This window comes from Vespula pensylvanica, chromosome 5 (assembly GCF_014466175.1).
Source record: "Vespula pensylvanica isolate Volc-1 chromosome 5, ASM1446617v1, whole genome shotgun sequence".
NCBI classification, from domain to species: Eukaryota; Metazoa; Arthropoda; class Insecta; order Hymenoptera; family Vespidae; genus Vespula; species Vespula pensylvanica.
In genome coordinates this window covers 1,427,242-1,452,139 of record NC_057689.1, presented here as the reverse complement: position 1 = coordinate 1,452,139, position 24,898 = coordinate 1,427,242, and the positions used below count along the sequence as shown (strand labels likewise).

The window sequence follows — 24,898 nt, the reverse complement described above, 5'->3', positions numbered from 1 at the left end:
TAAAAAGAAATTGGAAATAAACAAGAGACGACGGAGGAACTTAAATTATTGGAAAATTATTGGATTATCACGAAATTCGTATCACGATTCGACGACATAGGATCGCTATCGGTAGGGAAAAGGACGAAATTTTGATAAAACCACATCGTCCCATGGGAACCGTGTTGTATGAGAGTTATTCGACGACGTTGCTACCTGACATTTCGAAAAACAAAGAGAGAGAGAGAGAGAAAGAGAGAGAGCAATACCATTTTATCGAAAAGCTCTTCTTTCCACACGAAGGTAACCGCATGCGGATTGTTCGCAAAACAACCACACAATAGATCCGACGAGTTAATAAGTGCCCCAGGCCCATTGTTGGAACGCGTAAAATACTACCTACCTACCCTAGCTACCTACCCACATTGAGGGTGGCAATGGTGGGGAGGGATTGTAGGAGACACAGAGGGTGAGATTTCTCCAGCCAGCGTAAAACGTTCGATCGACTTCTCTCTCAGAATTTTTCTTCGACTACCCTGACGCCCACATCATTTTTATCGTTCCTTTTCCTTTCCTATTTTCTTCGGGACATGTGCTGAATTTCAAATCTCGAACTCATTGAACTTTTATAGATAAATCTCCCGTATTAGGTAATATCGATCAACGATCGATAATGCAAATAATGCGCGAATCTAAAAATAATTTTAAATTGGATAGAAATTGTGGATAAGAAATTTCGAAGCGATCGTTAACGCGAGTAAGATCGATTTAAAATGACGTAGAATGATAAATCGATACTTTGGAGAGCAAAAAATGATGAAAAATTGAGACTATAAAAGATACTTTGAGAAAGAAAGAAGAAAAAGATATATATATATATATATATATATATATATAAGGATAAAGAGAGAGAGAGAGAGAAAGAGGTACACTGAATCGCAGTGGATATTTCGAGGATGAAAAGAGAGTAAAGTAAGGGCAGCGTTGATCCTCCGGAACAAGAGATACGTGTCGTCCCTCGTAAACCAAGAAAGAAAGACAGAGACAGAGACAGAGACAGAGACAGAGACAGAGAGAGAGAGAAAGAGTGAGAAAGAAAGAGAGTACCTGCACCCTGATATATACTCTGTTCTCTCTTTTGTCGGTTCGTTTGATGTGGAGCACAGGAGAGGAGACAGGACTTGCACGCGTATTACGCATAGGAAAAAACTGCCTGGCATTGAAGAAGAGAAAGGATGGAAAGAGGGGAAAAAGACAGTGACGGAAAAAGGACAGGGCCAGGAAAAGAGACAGAGAGAAACAGAGAGAGAGAGAGAGAGAGAGAGAACGCAAGTGGGCACTTGGGCATTCAGCTTCAGTTCGCAATCTCGCGAGTTGGCAATCGGTTGGATGCACGAGAAGTACAAGTTTTCGAAAAGGGGCTTCGAAGCTTTTTGAGCTTGCGAGCTCAACGAGACGTGCGAAGACCTCAGAATATAAGGATCTTACCGGGCAAAAGTTAATGAGATTACAAAAGCGGCCGGCAATGAATACTGAAGAAGCAGAGAAATCTTTCTTTCTTTCTTTCTTTCTTCCCTTTTTTCTTTCTTTTTTTTCCATTTTTTCTTTCTTTTCTTTTTTCCCCACCTCATTCCTTACTACCTTTTCTCTGCTTTACCAAAGTCTTCTTAACCTGTCCGGTAAATTTCCCCTCTCTTTTTTTTTTCTACCCTTTACCATCAAAGGGATCGAGAAGTTCGTAGCGTGCTTCTTTTTCTTTTCCCGTTGGACTCTCGCGCCATTGCATTCGAATAATTTCGAATACGGACCGCCGAATCAAGCGTGAAAAGTCCATTAAGCAAAGACTACTTTCCCTTTGGGCTTGAAGTAAACATCAAGCTTGCGAACATCCATGGAGAAAGAGAGAGAGAGAGAGAAAGAGAGAGAAAAAGAGAGAGACACGTTCGTAATTAAAAGATACTCGTTTGAAGAAGAAGAGAAACGAAGAAAAAAAGAAAACAGAAAGAACAAAAAAAGAGAGAGAGAGAGAGAGAGAGAGAGAGAGAGAGACAGAGAGACAGAGAAGACGCTACGTCGTTTAAAATTACGCGCCCAGACAATACACATTACGGTCGATAAGAGCGATTATTTTTATCGACGGGTTTTCGTTCGTCGGAGCTTTTATATTCGAAGACAGTATGTTCGTAATTAAAGGCGCGAAAAGAGAGAAGGGAATAGAATATACCGGAGGGATCGTACGCGCTCTTTTCATCTCGTACACGCGAACAATCCTCTTTAACGTTCAGCCTCCTTCATTCAGGAGAAGGAAAAGGAAGAGGAAGAGGGGAGGGGGATATTAAAGCACACGAATACTCCCCTCATCGATAAATTTGCATCGTGATTTATGGGACGACTCGGAAAGAGCGTGATACTCGCGCTTCGGTTATATAGGGATGCTAAGCCAAACGGTATAAATTTGTAAACGAGTGAAAACGTGTTTCGAGCATTGAAAAAAGGAAAAGTAGAAAGAGAGAGAGAGAGAGAGAGAGAGAGAGAGAAAGGTACGTGGAAGATCGTAACAGACACGGTTTGGTCCAGAGACGCGAAACTATCTCTCCTCCGTACCTTCGTAAAACGAACTCATTGGCCATTATCTTTCCGGTTTATTCATCGTCGTTGCCATTCGAACGAACGCCGTGCGTTCATACGTATGTATGTTAGAGAGAGAAAGGTATGGTAAGGATAGAGAGGGATATATATATATATAGAAAAAAGATATGCAAGAAAAGAGCGGGAAAAACAAAAAACGATAGGGTAGCCACAAGTTTAATTCGCGGCGAGTTGTTTAAACGAACGTACGAACGAACGTATTCAAATCGTCTAATTAATTGAAGGAATAATTAAAAGGAACGCGCAAAGAACCTGCCAGGTTTTACTACTACTACTATTAATAATAATAATAATAATAATAATAATAATTATTATTATTATTATAAACAACAACGATAACAAACGTGTTGCGACGTAACACGCCGCGTCGTTACCGAAGAATTAAATCGTAAAACACTTCTTTTTTTCCCGAATCCGCGAACCGAGTCGCGGATTCCTCATTTCTCTTTTCCCTTTTCTCTTCTTCCTCTTTCTCTTTCGCTTCACGTTCCCTTTTTCCCCAAGGGAATATCTTCGAGTGGCGCAAGTTTTAATGAATAGCGAATGGAAATTTTTCATAGTCACGCCACGGACAACGGGACGGAATAAAGGCTTACAAAGGATACCGTTTCGTTTTTCTTCTTCTTCTTCTTCTTCTTTTTTTCTCTTCTTTCTTTTTTCTTTTTGTCGTTTCCCCCTATCCTCTCTCGTTCACAGAGAGACAAAGGCAAAGATTTCAAATGGCCATTACGCCATTTCTCTTTCGACGAACGCGCGTCGTTAATTCAAACTTTCTTTGCCGCTCGCTTTTTCTCCTCTCTAATTGACGTTTCATCGACGAACGTTCTCAATTTCTCTCTCTCTCTCTCTCTCTCTCTCTCTCTCTCTCTCTCTCTCTCTCTCTTAACTTTTTCACTACATCAAAAAATATACTTCTTTCGATACGAATTATTCATCCCCCCTTCCTCTCTCTATTACAGTAAAAATCATTTCGAAATAAAATCTAGAAAAATGATTTAACGATTCAGTCGCGTGACAAAGTTTAATTCGGAATTAGAAGAAAATTATCTTATAGGATTAGAACGTAATTATTTTTTTGTTCTTTTTAACAAAAAAGATGACGACGACGATGACGATGACGATGACGATGATGATAATGATAATGATAATGATAATAACGATTACGATTACGATTATTGCACTAACCTGTCGATAAAACCATCTCCGTCGCCGTCGCATGCTTGGAAAAGTTTCCTAACGCGTTCCTCGTCGCAGATGGAGCCCGTCTCGCTCTCAGCATCCGCGGTTTGCGACATCCTCACACTGCCTCCCTCCTAGCCATCGCGATTACCAAGCATCTCCGATCCTCTCGCCCCTCTGACAACGTCCCTTTTACGCCTCATCCGTTTGCTCGATATCGATCTTTAAACTCTCGATTCAAGCACGAAAACTCCGCGCCTTATTTTTCCCGCGATGTAAAAGTCGATGCAATTTAGCTCCTATACTCGAGCTCTTTCTTTCTTTCTTTCTTTCTTTCTTTCTTTTTTTTCTTTCTTTCTTTTTAATATTATTTATTTCTTTTTTTTTTCTCTCTCGATTTTCTTCGACCGTAAATATTTTCTTTCTTGCTCGATTATATCGATGATGATATATATTATCGAGAGTTGAAGTAATCGCCGATTAAAACAATAATACACGATCTTTTCGATTCCTTCGTTTAACTTTTCGTTCCTCGCTTGGAAAAAGGCGCGGATTCGTACTACGTTGATAAGTAGTCGAAGAGATTATTTTTTCTACTTCTTCTTCTTCTTCTTCCTCTTACGAGAGAAAGAGAGAGAGAGAGAGAGAGAGAGAGAGGGAGGGAGGAAGGAAGGGAGAAAGAGATAGAGATAGTTAAAGAGAGAGAGAGAGAGAGAGAGAAGCACCACAAGTTATTCTTAGACGGTGAAATTTTCTCTCTTTCTTTCTTTATTACTCCCTCGAACGCGTCGTATTCTGGCTACATCTAAAAGGGAGAGGGTAGAAAATTCGAGGGAGAGCAATCGCTTTTCTATCTTATTCTAAACGTTCTTCTATGTTTAATCCGTGCTTCTTAGTATCTTTCTCTCTTTTTCTTTTTCTTCTTCTTCTCTCTCTCTCTCTCTCTCTCTCTCTCTCTCTCTCTTTCTCTATCTCTCTCCTTTTTCTTTCTCTCTTTCTCTCGGTCACTCGAATATTTTTTCTTTTTTCTTTTTTTTTTTGCTACAACGTAGAAAATCCAATGAAAATAACCAGTTTCCACGAATAAAAGACTTGAAAGGAATGACGAAAATGTTTGGAATCTTCTCTTCTCTCGATTCTTCGATTCGCGCAAGCGAGTGAAAAATCCACTGCTACCCACCGGTTATCGTTTCCAGTGTCACCGAGTCACTAACCCTAACCTCAAAACTGTACTCGAGGCTCACCCTCCCTCGCGAGTCAGCGACAGCAATAAAAACTATCGATTGAGCTCGCCGCTCGAAAAACCAACTCGACGCCTAGCGCCATCTAGCCTTCTCGCGCGCGTCTTAATGTCGACAAGATGGCGCTAGCTATTCAGCGCCGGCGGGACGTTCGAATTTCGTGTGAACGTATAATTGATATTGTCGTTTCGTAGGGATGCCTTTTAAATATTATATTTTCTTTTATAAACATTACAGACTTCGATTATAGTTAATTATGTAAAATATTTGACCTGCAAATAAAAGGAAATAATATTTTTTAATTAGTTGCGTGTACACGTATATATATATATATATATATATATATATATATATATATATACGCGTATACAACTAATTAAAAGATCGTTTAGCTGTAGCTTAAAAAATATAACAGCATGAAAGCTTTAATACGATAACTAATTAGATATAGCATATAGATAATTAGTTATAGTATATCACACTGTAGACGCTAATTTCTCTATAACTACGGACACGAGCTTTTTCAATTTCGTAGGATCGGGACTGTAAGCCCACATAATACATCGCGCATGTTCTTTAGTCGGTAAACTCTGAAGATCTCCGTCGGTTTCAAACCAAGAAATATCTTCTTCTTTCATACGATCCACAAATTCTCGAAGAAATTTGTTTCTCTTTTTATCCCACGTTAAATCGGATTCTGGGACTTGCAACGTTCTCAATTTTTTATAATCTCCATCTACTTCTTCGTATGCCCTATATACAAAGCAGAAAATAGTAAATGATCCAATTAAATTGACGATTCTTCTATAAGTCATTACGACTTACTTTAAAATCCCTTTATCCTCGATATCGTATTTTTTAGCGAGAGGTTCGAAAGCTCGTATAACGTCGATCGATAAATAATTAAAATTATCTTGCGATCTACCATTTACATTATAGTCGGTAATCCAATCCTCGAAAAGTTGAACAGCTTCCTTCATATTTTTGATTTTTTTTATATCCTTCGTACACGATATTACTCTTTCGGCTCTTTTAACCAAACCAGCAATGGCATGATACTGATAACTCAAGTCACGCCCTTCGAGAGATTTGATACTCTGCAAAGCTTTTTCCTTATCCTTAAAACTAAGACCACTATCTTCCTTTTTCTCTCCTTCTACATCGGAGGATAACTTGGCAACTTTTCTATCGGGCTCGCTGGACTCGCTTTCGCTACTCGACGTGTTCTTATCGTGGCTTCTCTTGGTCGTCTTCTTCGTGATTTCTTCTTCAACTTCCATATCGATATCATCTATAACACCGATTTTCGATGCAACATCCGCCATCAACTTTTTCAACTTCGTTGGATCCGGACTGTATCCTAACATGATGCATCGAACGTGTTCCTTCGTTGGAAGTCCTCTTAGATCACCAATATCCGTCTCGTACCATTGTATATTCCTTTCTTTGATATTAGCAACGATATCCTTTAATCTACGATTCCTTTCAATGTCCCACGTTATCCCGTTATTTTGTGACTTCGAAGTACGTAAATTTTTGTAATCTCCTTTTTCCTTCTTGTAAGCGCTACGATATGAAAATCAAGAAGAAAAGAAAAGAAAAGAAATGATTAAGAAATAGATCGAACATTATTTATCGCATCGGTACGGATTACAAACTTACACGTAAAAATCATCGTCGATCACATCGTATCTCTTGGCGAGTGATCTATAAGCTTTGATCGTTTCTATCGGTAAATATGCAAGATTTTCTTTTCCACGATTATTTTCTTTATAATCGGTCAACCAATCTTCGAATACTTTCAAAGCATCTCGCAAATTCGAAAGTTTCTCCTCGTCCTTCGTTATTTGTAATGTTCTTTTAACGCGACTGACGAAGCTGGTTATAACGTGATATTGATAACTTATATCACGTTCGTCAAGAAATTTCAATGTATCCAAAGCCTTCTGCTTATCCTTGAAACCCATCGATCCTTCTTCCATTTCGGAAGATTTCGTTTTAGCCATGATGATAAATCAAACGTATTTATACTGAAATGAATATTTAATTTTACAATGTTATCGAATGACGCAGAAGAAGATTCAGTAGTCATCTATGTCATCTGTATAAAGAATGGGATGAGCCAAAAAATGACTCATTCTAAGTACTTGAAATATTAATTCGCGCACGATTTTATGAATCTTGCAAAATCTATTGCGACGCGTAGGTAAACACGTATTATAAAGTCTAAGAACGTTTTGATATTTTTCATAGAGTTATGCGAAGCATATTCCGATAACGACTATAAATAAATAAAACACCAAACATAACAGTCTTATCGGCGATAATTATCAAAATAAATAAGTCGTGGCGTACGAAACTTATCTGAAAGTTATTCACAGAGTACAAGTATAATTTTTTTTTTTTGTAAACATATAGGTATATTTACATTAGCGAAAGTGTGTTTCTACAATTACACGATCGGAGTAAACTTACCAAGTTTACGATTAACAATAAATTACACTCCTCGAGTAAAATAGATTCGTCGCGAAATCGATGAAGATATCACTCTAACGAATTCCACCATCGGAATGTACGACTCCACGCATTTTGTCTTCAGAGTGACAGTTGCGAACCCATCACCGTGTAGCTTAAGTCACCGACTATAGTTGCCACTGTGTGCTCATGAGGGTGGGAGAAACATAGCTCTGACGCTATAGAAACCTAATGCGCGAGAGCGAGAGGCAAATATAAACATGTCCTGAGGTGTGTCAGAGCCTGAAATATACACTCGACCTCCGTACGATGCCGTGGACTTACGTCATATTAAGCAATGACCGCGAGATATTATTCCGAAGAAAAAGATAGTCCTGATCTGACCTCGCAAGGCAAGCGTCTATCGATAAATATTATTACATATGTACGTATTTGTCGTGGCTCTCGAATCGTGATTAATCAATTTCACAGAGGATATACTTACAATTAGTTCAAGTAACAAAGCCTGCTAAAGTTAATCATTATATTAGCCTATTTACAGAATAAATTACAACGTATCGGATCTGAAAAAAAAAAAAAATGAAATCTTCTATCTAGAGAATATCCCATTACGTTCAATCTTCGTTTCGATAAATAATCATTTCTAACAAATCTAAACAAATCTCTCCCATCTCGTCGAAGTCTTACGCAAAAGAATAAATATATTTACACGAGGATCTACGAAAAATTTGCTGGCGAGGGAAACTTGTTTTTTTTGGTTTTCTTCTTTTTTTTCTCTCTTTTTTTTTTTTTTTTTTTTTTTTCTTTGACAAAGAACATTCAATTCGTTATCGATGAACATTCAGGATAGGGAAGAAGTTTGCATATCTTCAACAAACGCAACTACCAACGCCTAAACAAGCGTATGGTGCTTGTTCGATCTTCGAATTCGTACTGCTATCCAATATCGTGGTTTCCGTTGTTGCCGACGGTCCTGGTAACTGCGATCTCTGTGTATCGTCGTAACCGATCGGTAAGTTCTCTCGTTCTCTATTGATATTCTCTGCTTCGTGGTTGTACGAAGTTTTGTTTGGTTGTTCTTGGGATCTGATGTCAAGGGGATGTTCCAGCGTCGATAAGCGACCATAATTTATAAAAGTTTCCGAATAAGCTGAAGTAGCATGATGATGATGATGATGATGATGGTGATGATGATGATTATCGTATTGAGCGGAGTAATGCGCATGATATCTGGTAGTTGGTGTCTTAAAATCTTCGTTAGCACCCAAGTATTGATGCAGATGATGCAAAGTGGAAGGCCCGTAAACTGTTATAAACGATAAATATCGATCATAGCGTAAGTTCATAAATAAGAAAACACTATAAAAGAGCATCGTTAATGTTTCAGAGAGTCTTAACGAATAGAAATAATTAATAAATACAAATACTTTGATCACCAACCTGCAGCCGTGTTCGAATACATAGCGAGAACAGCATCGCCGTAGCCGGTTGTAGAATGTTTACCAAGCTCGGTGATGTCGCTTGTGGCACACGTCTTTCCCGACACTGTGTGCGTTCTTACCATACTGCTATGGACTTCGGTGGAAAGTGCAGGAGTTCCTCCAGTGCCATAAGCCATGTTAAACAGAGCTTCCGGATCGCATACGAATTTGTAAACGTATCTCTCTCCCGCAACCTTTTGCATTATTCCCTTCTCATAGTAATACCTTAATGAACGACTTAATTTGTCATAATTCATCGCCGGTCGATTCTTTTGAACGCCCCATCTACGTGCTACCTATAACAATGATTTTTAATCGAATTTGATTAGTTGATCAGAAAAATTCCAAGAAAATATTTCATAAGAATTACTGACTTCTTCTGGTTCGATGAGTTTAAATTCCATGCCACGACCGGTCCACGCGATGCAAGGTGCATTCGTTGGATCATCCAACAATGCAACAAGAAATTGCCAAAGCTGAAGAGATCCACGTCTTTGCTGTTGATAGCCAACTGTTACGTCGCTCCAAGTAGTTGCCGCACTGGTCGACGATGGTCTCTTGCTAATATATTCCGAGCTCCACGAAGACGATGGCGATCCTCGTTTTTGCAAGCAATTATTCTGTCGTTCCCACGACGAATTTCTCGAATCCGCTTGAACTCCTAACTCGGTCCAGGTAGGAGTTATACTACGTTTTCCATAGCCATCGGACGTCCAGCTTTCTTGTCGTGGTAAAAAGCTTTCCGACGGAGTCGAAATAGGTGGTTGCCATTGCGATGTACCGGAAAAAGCACTGGCTGGTCGGCTGGGTATTGGTGAACTTCTACTTTCTCTGGTACCAATCCCGTATTGTTGTTGTTGTTGTTGTTGTTGTTGTTGTTGTTGTTGCGGATAAACCAAGCTGTTTACTGTAAAAGAAAAAAACCTTCGGTTAAAATCTGTTACTAAAAAAATCATGTCGTCCATTAGGACATATGTACGTTTTGATTGTTCTTTCGTTGGTTCTTTTCTCGTACGTTCATCGTTACCCACGAACAAAGGTACAGAGAAAAAAAGAGAGAGAGAGAGAGAGAGAGGGGAAGAAGAGAAAAAGAAAAAGAAGAAGAAGATCCGTGATAGATGGAAAAGCGTTATGGAGGATGGGAAGATAGGAAGACAAAACGTAGAGGAACGCATTGGCAATTGCACTCACGCGCCGTCGCTGGTGAAGTGCTCGTCACACAAATATCGGCAGGAAATTGGTTGATATTCAAAGCCCACGGGGTTGCTCTGGCTTGCTCTGACGAGCAAGCGGATAGCGTTGGCGTCGTGGTACCTCTGAAATCCCGCGTACAGCTCGTGCGATATGTATATTAATCGGGTGCTGTGCTCTCGAAGGCTACACCACCATACCACCACTATCACCAGCAACGACTACGCAACCACCACCGTCGCTACCTCCGACCCCGACTCCTCCACCTCGTTCTCCCCCTTTACTCCGGCACCATCGCTCCCGAAAAAGCCATTCTCGAACCGTAATCCGGTTACGCTTCAAGTCGTGCAGGGGAATATTGAAAAATTGAGAAAGCTCCGATGCCGAGACGTATTCGCTGCGATGAAATATCGTGACCTCGTGAAGATTCTCTCTGAGAGAGTAAACTCTTCTTGATTATTATTTAACAAGAAGTTTCTTCCTGAACTTAGATATATTCGACTTAATATATTAAACATGTATATAATACATGATCGATTAATAATTCTATTAATTCCACTTTTATTCTCATCAAAGATCACTCGCTGATTCAGCCGAATCATCAGTGATCACATTATATCATCCCTCGTATCATTATTATCTACCACAGAGCCCACCAGAGAGAATTAACAGGAAGGTTCACGAAAGTCAACTATAACTGGCGTTTTACTTTACCTGCTAGGGTAAACGTCGGTTGGATCGTGGGTATTCGAAGAGGAGCTTTTGGGAAGGGAATGGAAGCTCCAGGGCTAATCTACCACTTTGTCTCTCTCTCTCTCTCTCTCTCTGTCTCGCTTTCTCTCTCTCTCTCTCTCTCTCTCTCTCTCTCTCTCTGTCTCGCTCTCTCTCTCTCCCTTTCTCTCTCGAAAGAGAGTAGGAGAATGAGGATGGAAAGGGGTTGGTCCTAGGTCGGTGAGAGAGGGACCAGAGGCTTTGCGGGTGGTTTTAAATTAAAATTAATCACGAACTGATGAAACTGGCGGCGTTCTGCTCACTGGGGTAGGTAAAGGGTTGCGAGGCCAGGGGTGGTCAGGGGCGGCGCACACGAGGGTTGTTCGCGTAAGAGGACGGCCTACACTCGTCCATTCTCAGAAACGAGAGAAGGTATCGCTCGTTTTCGCCCTTCTTCACCCTCCCTATTTCCTATTCGCTCTCTCTCTCTCTCTCTTTCTCTCTCTTTCTTGCTCTCTCTTTCTCTCTCTTTCTCGCTCTATCTCTCATTGTCAGTCCCGAATTCCGGCGCTGCGCTCGATTAATAATGCAAGCACGATTTTACATCTACTTTGCTTGCCAAATGGTATGCCTTGACCCAACGCAATATACTTTTTCGGCTTTTGAATTTTCTCCAAGTAGGAATAATAACAAGGATCATAAAATATTATCGTAATATGCATTCTACAGATATGCATATTCCTATTTGATATGAATTAGAGACTGGATCGATCTATAAATACATGTAAAACTAATCGCGATCGCCGATTCGTAATCCTTGGAAATCGTACGGATTAATTACTGGAACACGGACAATTGGTATTCATTAACAGGTTATTACTATTCCGTTCCATTATTTTGCAACGTGCGTTTAACGCAGAAGAGCGATAGACACGATAACGATTCGATAAATATGTTGATGAAATAAACTCGATTGATTTGAAGCATATCGAAAGATCGATCGGTTGAAAAGTTGTTATATGATGTTTTTAACAAAAAAAAATATATATATATATATCTTTTCCTTTTCACTTTTTCTATTTCTATAATGAATTTAACACGGTGAAACAAGCCGAATAAAAGCTATCATCGATAACAACGATAGAGGATTCATCCTATTATTACCGTAAACTACCTCTAAATAATTGAAACGGTTAATGGTAGGGAGAATTAGCCGAAGAGAGGCCGTAGCAAAATTCCCTAGTGACTTGGAAGTAGGTGGGTATCGCGATACACATCGTGTCGGTGGATAGATATAGTAAACGAGTTCCTAAAGGATTCGTTATCCTTGTGTGCGTAAAGACTAATCGGACAGATTACAGAGCATGAGCTTGCAAACCTTGATTTCAGCCTTTCATAGTCATTTGTAGCCTTGATTTACCTTATTTATCATTTTCCACTCTAATTAAATGAGATTTATCAAATGATAAAAAAATTGTTGGATTCTTCACGAAAGAGAGAGACGAATATTTTTAGAATCTATAACAATTTCTTCCTGCTATATGTCTTCTTAAACTAATAATAATTTTATATTTTTTATCAAATTAATTTTTTAAAAGAGAATATGATTTTAATGTCTACAAGAGAGAAAGAGAGAGAAAGATATACATGTACTTTTTGGAACAGGATATTTTAGAAAATCATATCTACTCGTTCTTATTTGAATTGTAACATTTCACTACTGGACCATGAAAGAGCTTTCGACGTTCAATCTCCCACGGGAGAGCATCTGGAGTTCTGTACTTCGCCCAGCAGCTTTCGCTGAATTCTAGGAGACGCTTTCCACGGCTTTCGAGTTGAAAGCAGTCTTCAATTATTCAATTATGCATACTTAGAACAATGCATGAGTTTATTCACCGTTCAAGGGAGGAACTACATTGCTTTTCACGAGGAAGCTATCAAATTTTGTTCATTTTATATATGAAATATATCATTCGATTATTCGTTGAATTCTCTTTGGAAAAAAAGAAAAATAGAAAAAAAAAAATACAAGAAAAAAAGTAATCGACTTCTCTCGAATGAAATGAAAAATGAACTCCCTATCGAGGAGATAACATCGACGGATGATTTTCTCATAGTATATTAGTCTCGGTTTATGATGAGTCAATAAATGGATAGTATAGTAGAATCGTCACCCTCTTATTCCAGTTATTTATGAACCGTATAAAGAACAATGGTGCGTGAATCTTTTGTATAGAAATTTGTCATGGTATGAATTTTGATATTGATATTTAATACGCTATCTTTATTCTAGACGCAATAATATTTGAAAAAAAAAAAATACGATTCATGAGTATCATATCAGTTATAAAAAAAAAAATAAATAAATAAATAAAATAAAATCTTTGTATAATCTTACCGTTCTGAGAGCTTTGAGTTATCGAAGACGAAATACTGGACACAGAAACTGGCTCGAGATAACCCTTATCAGTCGGTTCCTCTTTCACAGCAACATTCTTTAAAGATTCACTTTTCTGCGGACTCAGCCTGTTATTTCTAAGAACAAAGAGAAGATATATTTTTATTATCTATATTAAAAAATATCTAAGCAAGAAGAAACACTGCTGTAACATACTCACACGAAACAATCAGCCGAAGTACTAGGATTTATATCGAGAAAATTAGTATTAAGCGTGGATGGATGTGCGACGGAAATTGTATATTGAGGATGGTAGAGAGCTTCTCGGGACCTTTCACAATTCCCTGATTCCTGTTTCACGCAACCATCTGACACAAAATAAAAACAAACTACATTCAAAGTATATAACAAATTCATTCATTCATTCATTCATTCATTCATTCATTCATTCATTTATTACTCATTATTCATTAAATTCATAAATACGTATTTTATATTAAATCTTTATAACATTATTGTTATTACTGTTGTTATTATTGTTATAATTTAGTAATTCATTTCAATATTGTGTTTCATTAAACATGAAAGATTAAAGATTAAAGTGACAATCGACACAGAAACTTTCCAAGCAATTTGATGTATTATAGCAAACAAAAAAAAAGAAGTACGAATGTTTCCTAAACATTAAATTGTAAAATACAGATGAATCGATTGCTTTGCCATTTCCGAAATGGACTGACTACCTTCGCTCGAGTGCATGTCATTATCGTTTATCAAGTGCAAAGCAGTGATTATCCTTTTTTCACTGAAGGAAGGGCGAAACTAGAAAAGAGAGAAGAAAGAGAAAAAGAGAGAGAGAGAGAAAGAGAGAAGAATAGAAAGACATAGATGATAGTAGGAGAAAGTCAGCTTCTGTGAGACGCACGTGCCAGGACCGGAAGAGAAGACGCATCGTTGCAGCGCTGGCACGTGGAAGAAGAAAGAAAAAAAAAAAAAGGGAGAAGACCTGAAGCGAAGAGAAGACACATGGGTAAGGGAACCAAGGGGATGAGAGCTAACTTAATGGGGGATGCCGACGATTTTGCGCGGACGAGGGGCGCGGCCCTTCGATAAATCAAACAGACTCCAGCCGTGGGAAGCGTAAGTCAGAGACCTCCGGCGATCATTGTATTTGTAAACATCGGAAGTTTACTGTTACGAGATAGAGAGAGATTGAGGGAGAGAGAGAAAGAGAGAGAGAGAGAGGTATTAAGTCGACAAATTATTATAAATATGTAAAAAACGTATATTACGAGACATTGTTTTCAATTGTCTTGACATATGTATGTTAAATATATACTTGGAACCTAGCATTTATTATCGATGATTAGGGAAATAGAGAGAGATAGAGAGAGAGAGAGAGAGAGAGAGAGAGAGAGAGAGAGAGAGAGAGAGAGAGAGAAAATTTGTATATATAAATTTATGTGTATACGAATTGTGTTATAATAATATTATATATTTAGATATTAATAATATTCTCCTTTTCTAATCATTGATATTTTAAATGATTACGTATTTTAATTAACATTAATAAACTTGATTTACAAGTGTTTTGAAAGAAATCAATGATCAAGTGAATCGTATCATCGAAGAAGACAAATCCGATTGACCCTAAATGTAATCGAGCGTGTTTATACATCCCTCTCGTTATTTAAACTACCCCTCGAGCGATTGGCTGGTCATTTCAACGCGTGCCATTAGATACAAATATTTACTATTGTTGTCAGATAGTAAACTTAAAGCCGAATTAATTAATATGTTAAGTTCGACAATTTTACTATATAATTAATAATTAAAAATGGAATCATAGAGATTTAACAAGATCGTAAGATAAGAAATATTTTTTATAAGGGAAAAAAAAAATGAAAGTTAGATAGAAATTACTTCATTCTGCGAATATCAAAGTGCAAAATCTGTAAGAGTGAGAGACGTATACGTTGTCCATCAATAAGTTCTCTTATTATTTACACGAACAAAACATTTCTATCTATAAGGTGAACCACGAAATTTAAACATTAACAAATTTTGGCACGTTCGATATTTCGTAAACGAATCTAAAAAATAGTGTAATCAACTTGTATTGTTTATTCTCATAAATTATCTAATATCATAAATAATAAAAATTATTCAGCAATATTTTCAATTTTTCTATGGGTCACCCTATATATTATCTGATATAATTTCCTTTTTTATCGGAAATTATAATTCGAATATTCGATCTCCTTTTCTTCCTCTCCCTCTCTCTCTCTCTCTCTGTCTCTCTCTTTCTCTCTCATTCAACAACCGCCCTTTACGATATTAATCACGAAGCGCGTGTTTAACTGATCCGTATGTTAAAACAAGTACGTTAAAAAGAAAGAGGAAAACCCTCTGGCTTAATATAAAGTGCTTACTCGCGTAATCCGATATCGATGATCGGCGGCGTTAAGGCACCAATGTTGATTTTTCTCTCCCGCTTTAAAAAATGGAAAGAAGAAATCACCCTCGAGCGAGCGAACGCGTTGGTTTAATAAAAACTCCTGCGTTCTCCTCTCGTACCACCCTACCTGAATCTACACGGTGAATATTCAGAAACGCGAGAACGGGTGCAAAAAAAAAAAGAGAAAAAGAGAAAGACAGAAAAACAGAAAGAGAGAGAGAGAGAGAGAGAGAGAGAGACTGCAGTACAACGAACAGTATGCATGTATTTCTTTCGAACGATTTAGTTGAACTTATTGAAATAACTTTAGACGACCGTAAAAGAAATTAATCGAAATATTTCCCATTAATTGTTTAACGAATAAAATTTAATGAAAAATATAATGAATATTTCGTTCAATTTAAATATTGATATATCCTTTAATCGTTTATACTCGATTTAGATTTTATATGCAGGGTTAGACGTTCGAAACGTCAATTAATTTATTAGCCAAGATGTACAACAGACAATTTCGTCGGAGACGTATGTTGCAGGATGCTATCGTGTTTCCACGAAACATCGATTCATTTGGAGATTAACTTCCTTCGGATTAGCAACAGCGGTAATTTTAGATACACTTACGATGTAGAGTCGAAGTGAACAGGTAATTCGCACGTATGTATGTAACGTTGAACGCATCGATTCGATTTTGATGTATGAAATAAAATGAAAATATATTAACAAATATTTTCTAATGTCGTACACTAACTTGGTATTTGATGAAACTCTGGCACGTATTGTTCGCTTCCTTCTGTTTCACAACTGCTACCTGTAAATGAAGATAAAAAAATAGATTTCATTTAATTAGTTTTTCTTCGTATCTTACCTATAAGAATATATATATATAAATACATACAAACAAATATCGATTGTATGCAACGATAGAAGGGGGATTTTATCAAAGCGATTATGATTAAAATATAAGTTCGTTTGTGTAAGCCACGTGTTTCTCAAACCCTGTCGCAGGTTTCCCTTCGCGTCTGTTAGGTTATATCTATACTGTTAATAAAACCTAATTAAAATTAATGTTGCGACCAGTTGAACGTTGCATATATATATGTATGTATGTATGTATGTACGTATGTATGTTTGTATGTATATATATATGTATGTATGTATGTATGTATATCGATTCCGACAAAACCATATAAATGATAGTATGTAATTAGTTTTTATCGAGATCTAAATTTTTACATGACAGTCTGACACATTCAAAAAAAAAGAAAAATATAGAGAAAAATAGATAAGCTTTATTTTTCATTATCGCTAGTAGCACTTTCTAAAACAGCGTGTCCATAGACACGAAAAATAAAACGAAACTTTCAAAAATTGGATGGCTAATAGATGAACGGACACCTCAGCACGTCGTGGCACCGATTGTCATTTTCAGAATCTAATCTTCTAATGGACTTCGATACGTTGAACTTCAATTAGAAAAATAACACAAGTAGGGGATAGGTTTTCTTTAGGACATGTTCCAACTATTGATCCAACGATATTCTATTTAACGAAAGTAACAAGTTTAAATAAAATGGATCTACAAGAAGTGATTTTTGCTCGAGAAAATGATTCTTATATAATATCATTAAATATAGTTTGGTATTACTCACAAAACTATTTATAAGATAAGCAGTATCGTCGCGCATGTGGCATATGAAAATGTATACGTGTGTACGTGTGTATATATGTGAATATTCTATGATTATTACCTAATCAATGTTTACAAAAAAATCTACAAAAGTGTATCAATCAGTTTATCGCACGATATTTTTATCGAATCATCCTGATTTTAAGAATAATATTATTTTCTACAATGAATACATTTCAAATTATAAAACTAATTCATTAACAATAAATGAATTATTTTATACTCTAAAATTCATATAAAAAAAAAAAACAACGTAATAAATTAATTGTATCTTATAAAACCTTGTCAGTTTTTTACTTTTCTATACATTTTTATCATACACACACATATACATATATATATATAATGTATATTTAATTTTAATATTATTTCATAATAATAACCATCCAATTGTTTTTTCATTATATGTTTTTTTTTTTGAAATAAAAAAAAGAAAAACCAAAAAAATTGTCGCCCGAACAGGGACTCGAACCCTGGACCCTCAGATTAAAAGTCTGATGCTCTACCGACTGAGCTATCCAGGCGGTTGGGTGTTTACTTGCAATATATTATTTATCTGAGTAGTCCTACTTATAATAAATATAATAAAATACTTTTAGTTATATATGTATACAGAACATTTTTTATACGAATTTTAAAAATATTTATTATAACTTACCATCATGAAGCCAAGATTCTTGTCTCGTATAATCTTGAGGAGGATATAATTCACTTCCTATAACGAAAAATAAATATCATATAATATTTAATCGACGAAATAATAAACTAATATAGATGTATATACATGTATAATAAAAATACAGACAATAAATATAAAATAAAAATTTGATTATACTCTGAAGATAAGATAAATAAATGAAGCCAGAAAAAAAGTCGACTCGACGAGAGTGCAAATAAAGAAAAAGAAAAATAATTACATAGGAGAAATAAAATGGCGATGTGAGGAAAGACGCGCTAGAGAAGAAAGTGAATGGATGAATCAGAAGCAAAAACGAACCCTTCGATGCGAGTACATACATACATACATAAGAATATATCGCAGGACACCGTATGACATGGGGTGTGTTTAATGGATCTCAAGATTCGCCATGGGTAGCCACTCGTTGGTAACTTTGTTTTGTTCGTACGCAGAATCCCGTCCGACGAATCGAATCTATTTAAGGTTCAGCTCATTGCTTAGAGATAATGATACTACGTCTATCGGCTTATCCTTTCAGTGAAAATGATACAACGAGGAATAAGAACATCGTCACACTGATCTTTCTACGTCATTATCATCTATTTCTACAGGACAGTTATTTAAAGAAGAAAAAAAAAAGAAACGAAAAAAGAAAAAAAAAAGAAAACAAGCAAATTTATTTCAAATAATAAAAAAGCTCGAGGGTTGTCTTCATTGACGTTCAGAAATATTCAAGAATGGTAGTGAAAATACTTTACGCGTTGTGACTCTCACTTCCCAGGACTCGATAACGTTGTAACATTTTTCAATGCAGAATCACGAGAGCCGAAGAATGAATGGGAACGGTTGGTAGGGCGTAATACGATTACGATAGAGAAATTGCGGCGTTATAGGTGGTGATTGAGTTAGGCGGAGGTGGTCCATCCTGACTGCCGTCTCACACCACAGCGTGCCGATGCTAGATATAAAGTGTCAATCACCGAAGCCAGATTTCCATAGGGTTCTTACGAACAGGAGGGTCACGGGTATGCTACTTGCTTCTACATATAAGACACACCGGGGAGTCTCTTTCGCGTTGATAATTTCTTATTTATTGAATTTCATTGAGAAACGCACGGTATGTAACGTTACTGGGTCAAGGATGTTAAAAATAAAAAATCGAACATATCTCGTGACGATCGACATTCGAAAAAAAATTCTACGAAACGTGTGATTAATATACAATACCCATGTGTATAATTAATACTGTAAAAAAACAATAGAAATTTTATAAAAATATATTCAATAAAAAATGTATTAAATATAATGTTATCATAAACGTGCTTCTAACACGATCATTCGATGGTTCAGTTTGATACTACAATGAACGTGGACCCCACTCGACAGTTCATTCTCGCGAGGAAAGGCAATTGAAAGGATGATTTTGTCTATAATTGCCCGCTAGACTCGACCACATCGTCTCGATCGACGACAGAGTATAATCCTGAGCGACGAACCGTAGAAAATAATATCGTCGTTGATGCAACTATATAAAGATATCGACTCGACAGTCTGCGAGTGACAGCTTCTCTTCGGGGGTCGATCCGTGTTCTCTCTCTTTCTCTCTCTCTCTCTCTCTTTCTCTCTCTATCTCACTTCGTTCCACCTTCCCATACATTCTATGCGTGTTTCTAATCGAGCCCTCTACGTCTACACACTTTTCTTATGTGTTCGCGACGTTTACTGGTTTACTGGTTGAAGATACGTTGGAAACTTCGCGACCTGATAGTTGAACCGCAAGAAGAAGAGGTCGAACAACGTGATGTTATCAAAAGGTTCAATCTCACAGAAGAGAAACATACCATGGAATAAAGAGAGAGGCAGAGAGAAAGGGAGGAAGGAAGGAGGGAGGGAGAGAGAGAGAGAGAGAAAGAGAGATGGGATTTTCTTCGCTCGTTCTTTGCCCTTCCTTCCTTTCCTTCGCCAGCTTTTATCTCATCTTGAAAAATCGATAAACCATGTTGTCCTATCTAGTTCTACGTTTCTCCGCCCTTTACCTGGATTTTACATTAAACCCTCTCTCTCTCTCTCTCTCTCTCTCTCTCTCTCTCTCTCTCTCTCTCTCTCTCTCTCTCTCTCTCTCCCTCTCTCTCTCTCTCTCTCGTAAGTTATAAATTTTATCTTAAGATTTGAATACTCACCAGTTTGCGTTTTCTCGTCGTTCGTCGTCTGAGACGTTGAATAATTATTGTGAGAACAATAGTCGCTGCTCGTCGTTTGCACCGGTACAGCTAATCTTCCATAGTCTTCCGATGGCTGAAATAAAATAAAAACTTAATAGATGCTGTATTGTTTATAATGTCAGTAGTAATTTGACAAAATCATTTTATATTAATTTTTCATGAAGCTAAATCAATCAAAGTGTAGTCGGAGAAACAAACCAAGACGAGCCTACCAGGGAAGTTGAGAAAAGGGAGAAAAGTGAGAAAGGAAGAGAAAGACAGAGAGAGAGAGAGAGAAAGTGGGGATGAGAAAGAGAGAGAGAGAGAGAGAGAGAGAGAGACGGAGGGGAAAGGAAGAAAGATGAGATGCGGCACAGAGGACATCCGGTGAATGATTGGATGGGTCCTTCCTTGCGGAGCAATCTTGTGGTAAACTTGATTACCGGTTTCGGGAATTCTCGGTTATTAACGCGCATTCCGATAACGTTATGGGCGCCTTCGATATCACGAATTTTGACTAGACGTCCTGATTTTATTTCTTTCCTAAACTTCGACTCAGATCCAAGTCAATCGATAAGGAAGTTACAGATACAAATATTATTTCATAAACAGGATTCATTAATCTCAGTAATAATAATAATTTATTATAATTAGCCGATAAATGTTTTTAATGATGTTAACACGAGAAATATTTTATCGATGATATTTTTATCACTTCTTTTTTTTCACTCTCTCCCCCACCTTCTCTCTCTCTCTCTCTCTCTCTCTCTCTCTCTCTCTCTCTCTCTCTGCGTTCTTACTTTCCAATATTTTTCGTCGGCTCTAATTAACAGAGATTCGTAAATTAATCAACCTAATGACTGTAGGAAGACATTAAATCCACGTGGCACGTGCCAAGACATAAATCTTAATTAAATTCACTGATATTATTAGATTAAATCGTTAATAACACCTTCCTCGTAAAAAAAAAAAGAAACAAAAAATACACTCCTACTATTCCTTATGTAACGCTTATCTTTCTTACGTGACATTATTAAAAAGAATCTGCAAAGACAATTGTTGTTTAACGTAACAGTCTCTCTCGTCGGAAACAATGTGAATAGGGTGAGACAAACTTTTCGGAAAAGTAAGAAAGTTATTCGATGCTATCGAATTTCTTTTTATCGATGACGAAATCAATCGAACGAATTAACGTGGTAATGACTCGTAAGCGGAAAGTGCAAACACTGCCGCGTGCCGTTTAACGTATTGTCCCCTGTGACTTTTCCCATCGGATGCGTTCGTGACCGAACCGAATGTTAAATGTCAGTGCAGTAGCAACGGCAGTAGTAACGTTACGCACGTGTTCATATGTATATAGATAGATATGCACGCGTATATGTGATGCAACGCAACAGAGAAAGAAAGAGAGAAAAAGTGAGAAAGAAAGAAACAGAATAAATATGCACGCTCGTCTCTTTCGGGCCTTCGTGAAAAGGAGATGCTTATGAACATCGAGAGGGGAACGCCCCGTCGTTCTTCTCGATTTTGCGAGGGTTCGATACCCCCTTGATTCTCATAACTACCCCACCCTCGTAATTGCGCACTTCGCTTCGCTTTATAATAAAGTCATCCTACAGACAACGATGGTACGCGAACAGATTTCTGACCTCGGATCCGCTCGATTTGTCCGACGGATTCATAAGAAGCGAATCGTAATCTTAAAACGGGGTTTTACATTTCATGAAATAAGTCGAATCTTTTCTCCTTTCTTATTTGAACATCGTTACTTTAATTCGTTTCTATCAATTACGAGGAAAAAAGTTTAGCTACTTTCATACGAATGTTCTCTTTACCCTTAACAAGAAAAGAGGGTGCGAAAACAATGACGATCCTAAGTTCTAGCCAGTCGAAGACGAACAATACTTGTCAACGCGAGCAGGTCAACTATCGAAGACAAATATCAATCCAGTGATTGAGTTCTCTTCGAACTCGACAAAGAAAATGGTACAAGATTTCTTATCTTTGAAATAAATATTTGTACTACTAATATTTGTACTCGTAGAAAAAAAAAAAAAAGATAAGAAAGTCTAGACAACTTTGGGAAAAAAATCGTTTTAGATGATCATTGTTGAATAGATATATGTTACGAGATGACAAACATAGCAGGGTCACCCCTCCCTTTTCCAATTCCCTTATGGGAAATCCAACTGGTATCATATGCACTCGAACACAAGAGTCAATTAAGCGGTGATACAACCACGTGGGTAAAGTACGTGGGAATCGGATGATTATTCGAATAGAAGAACATAAATCAAGTACATTTCGAGAGAGATCTACGAGATGTCCCTTTCACCCCCTCCTTTCTATAGTTTTCGAACATAAGCTATCCATCGACCACCCGTGGCTTAGAATTATAGATATGTCATCGTTACAGCGTCCAAATTCTACATCTTTCGACAATCTTTCAAATGTCATTGATATTTTTTATCGCGGCCGATTATATAATAAATTACTGATTATAAAACATTTAATTGAGAAAAGGAAATTACATAAAAATTATAAAAATTCGAATGCAAACATTCGAAATCTTATCATATTTCTCAATGATCCTAATCATACAAAATTCGTTTGAGTTTTTAACGCGATCGTAAAACACATTACATCTTAACGAAAGTAATGATACTGACCAACCCACGTTAAAAGCTTTTTCTATGTAGAGAATAGTGGTAGGGACTTTTACACATACAAACACACGCACACACGCACGCACACATATGTACAAGGGGATGCGATGGTTCGAACGGTGGTGACAATTACGTGTTTAGAAGACACAAAGGGGTTTCACCCGTGGGACGAGCCATCGATGCGTGGAGTCGCGTGCCAGGGCAATTTAGCAGTCGAGGATCATCGTTCGGAAAGTACATTATGTTTTGCTACGCTTCACTATATGATCTCTATTGTAACGTTGAGTGGCTTTACGGTCACAAAAGTTCTACCAGCAGTATTCAACCCGACTTTCTTTGCAACGTGATTTCTTTCACTCATTACCGAAAAACACTTCACGTTTTATGCTCTTTTCTTTCAAAATTTAACAAACCATTATTTTTATCCTTCTGATTTCCTTCTCTTTTCTACGTATATTACGATGCAAGATACTTTATAATATAATTATGTCGCGTACGTGCATACTTCGTCCGTTTTCTTTTAAGATAAAATATAAATCGTGTCTTTAAATATTTTTCTAAATAATGTATAATCACACGACGAAGATACATGCGTCGGCAAAAATCTCGATTGATAACTCGACCTAATAAATACTATAAGACCATAATAGTTTAACGTATCAACAGTACGTAGACTTAATCGAGTATTAAACATATTGCTAATATAATACTTTTGTGTAATTAATGCAAATTAACGTATATAGATATTAAAAAAAAAATGTATTCACTATCACATAATGATAATGTATTCTACTCTTCCCTTTCCTTCCCTTTTCCCTATCAATTTAATTAATGAAAATATTTAACACATAACACGCTCTCTATTATAGATCATATATTATAGATCATTAATACCAACATACCAATCTCCCCAAATTTGCGGTAGCAGCAGGTACCTCCTGATCGGGGAGGTTCATCGTTAACCGTTTCTTACACTTTCCTTATCCAAGATTTATCGTGTTCGTTATCAAGAGACTCACCAGAATGAAGGAGTTAAATGTAACAGAGAGAAAAAGAAAAAGCGAAAGAGAAACCGAAAGAGGAAGAAAAAGAGGAAGAACACCAACACCGAGACGTAACAAGGAAGAAAAAAAAGAAATGTAAACGGAAGCAAAAATATGTACGAAGAACGATAGATAGTCAGACAGATAGATACAGAAATTTTCTCGATGTGCTTTCGATTCGATTCTGTCACCGCGAACGTCACGAAGTTCGAGAAGAGAACTGATTCCGAATCGAGTGATTTGATTTTGAGTAGACGCGGAAAAGACATCCCCCGTTTTCCTAGTCTACGTCCTTCTCTCTCTCTTTCGAGGGGTTGTGTCTCCGATCTGTCTACGCCCACATCGTGACGTCGAAAACAGTCCTGCGCGGCTTTTGATACTTAGGGGTTGTTTCCTACCACTGCTTGGTAGGCGGAGCTCGAATTCATTGGCGGCATGCACCCTTCTCGTATTATTCGAAAGCTCCTCCACGAAAAGCTTGACTTCTTTGATGGACTTCTCTACGTCGCTCGTTCATATAACACGTTCTAACACGATGTAAAATTTCTGATACACATTCGTAAGACGTCTGAAAAAACGTCCATATTATATTATATAGAAACTCAGAAATAATATGTATTATCTAATATCGTATTATAATTTTCGTAATAGACGCTAATTTATGATTACTTTAAGGTGGAGAGGGGGAGAGAGAGAGAGAGAGAGAGAGAGAGAGAGAGAGAGAGAGAGAGAGAGAGAGGTAATAGTACATTCTCGATTGAAAATTAATATTTAAAAAAAAAATTTTTTTTAATTAAAAAAAATTTTAGAAAAAGATATAAATACCTTTATATCGTTGATAATTTGTGATAAGAGTCAAC

General features: G+C 37.1%; 3 protein-coding genes and 1 non-coding gene across 9 annotated transcripts in view; all 4 read right to left on the bottom strand.

The window, feature by feature from the left end:
- LOC122629532 (colorectal mutant cancer protein) overlaps window positions 1-4,131 on the bottom strand; it is a 24,677-nt gene extending 20,546 nt beyond the window's left edge. The window contains exon 1 of the mRNA XM_043813058.1: window positions 3,814-4,131. Within this exon, the coding sequence (XP_043668993.1) occupies window positions 3,814-3,923 (110 nt within the window). The 5' untranslated portion in view covers window positions 3,924-4,131. The remainder of the gene's footprint in view (window positions 1-3,813) is intronic.
- A 69-nt stretch (window positions 4,132-4,200) lies between these two features.
- LOC122629536 lies at window positions 4,201-8,294 on the bottom strand. 2 transcript variants are annotated; one of them, XM_043813067.1, is made up of 5 exons: window positions 7,524-8,294; window positions 6,711-7,078; window positions 5,874-6,614; window positions 4,879-5,801; window positions 4,201-4,366 (listed from the first exon to the last, which is right to left on the bottom strand). In XM_043813067.1, the coding sequence occupies exons 2-4, from the start codon at window positions 7,052-7,054 to the stop codon at window positions 5,525-5,527; spliced, it is 1,362 nt and encodes a 453-aa protein (XP_043669002.1). In that variant the 5' UTR covers window positions 7,055-7,078; window positions 7,524-8,294; the 3' UTR covers window positions 4,201-4,366; window positions 4,879-5,524. The 2 variants fall into 2 exon arrangements, with proteins under 2 accessions (XP_043669002.1, XP_043669003.1); XM_043813068.1 differs by having other exon boundaries at window positions 4,988-5,801.
- Window positions 8,295-8,327: 33 nt separating this feature from the next.
- LOC122629534 (ETS translocation variant 1-like) lies at window positions 8,328-24,589 on the bottom strand. Of its 5 annotated transcripts, none has more exons than XM_043813061.1 (9): window positions 24,437-24,589; window positions 20,309-20,423; window positions 18,108-18,164; window positions 16,511-16,570; window positions 13,525-13,672; window positions 13,305-13,441; window positions 9,379-9,911; window positions 8,964-9,300; window positions 8,328-8,829 (listed from the first exon to the last, which is right to left on the bottom strand). In XM_043813061.1, exons 1-9 carry the CDS (start codon window positions 24,473-24,475, stop codon window positions 8,393-8,395), a joined length of 1,863 nt encoding a protein of 620 aa, XP_043668996.1. In that variant the 5' UTR covers window positions 24,476-24,589; the 3' UTR covers window positions 8,328-8,392. The 5 variants fall into 5 exon arrangements, with proteins under 5 accessions (XP_043668996.1, XP_043668995.1, XP_043668999.1 ...); XM_043813060.1 differs by lacking the exon at window positions 24,437-24,589 and adding an exon at window positions 23,898-24,314; XM_043813064.1 differs by lacking the exon at window positions 24,437-24,589 and adding an exon at window positions 23,409-23,550.
- Trnak-uuu lies at window positions 17,901-17,973 on the bottom strand. Its single transcript has one exon. It is a non-coding gene; the product is annotated as a tRNA-Lys (tRNA).
- Window positions 24,590-24,898: the final 309 nt, after the last annotated feature.

Bases quoted from the DNA above. Each gene is read 5' to 3' on its own strand.
- LOC122629534 (XM_043813059.1), bottom strand. From the start codon at position 20,713: ATGTCCTCTGTGCCGCATCTCATCTTTCTTCCTTTCCCCTCCGTCTCT. The intron at 16,571-18,107 runs GTAAGTTATAAT...CTTCATTTACAG, and splicing joins AGAATCTTGGCTTCATGATG to GTAGCAGTTGTGAAACAGAA. The intron at 8,830-8,963 runs GTTGGTGATCAA...CGTTTATAACAG, and splicing joins GTATTCGAACACGGCTGCAG to TTTACGGGCCTTCCACTTTG.
- LOC122629536 (XM_043813067.1), bottom strand. From the start codon at position 7,054: ATGGCTAAAACGAAATCTTCCGAAATGGAAGAAGGATCGATGGGTTTC. The intron at 6,615-6,710 runs GTAAGTTTGTAA...TTCATATCGTAG, and splicing joins ATCGACGATGATTTTTACGT to CGCTTACAAGAAGGAAAAAG. The intron at 5,802-5,873 runs GTAAGTCGTAAT...CTTTGTATATAG, and splicing joins GAGGATAAAGGGATTTTAAA to GGCATACGAAGAAGTAGATG.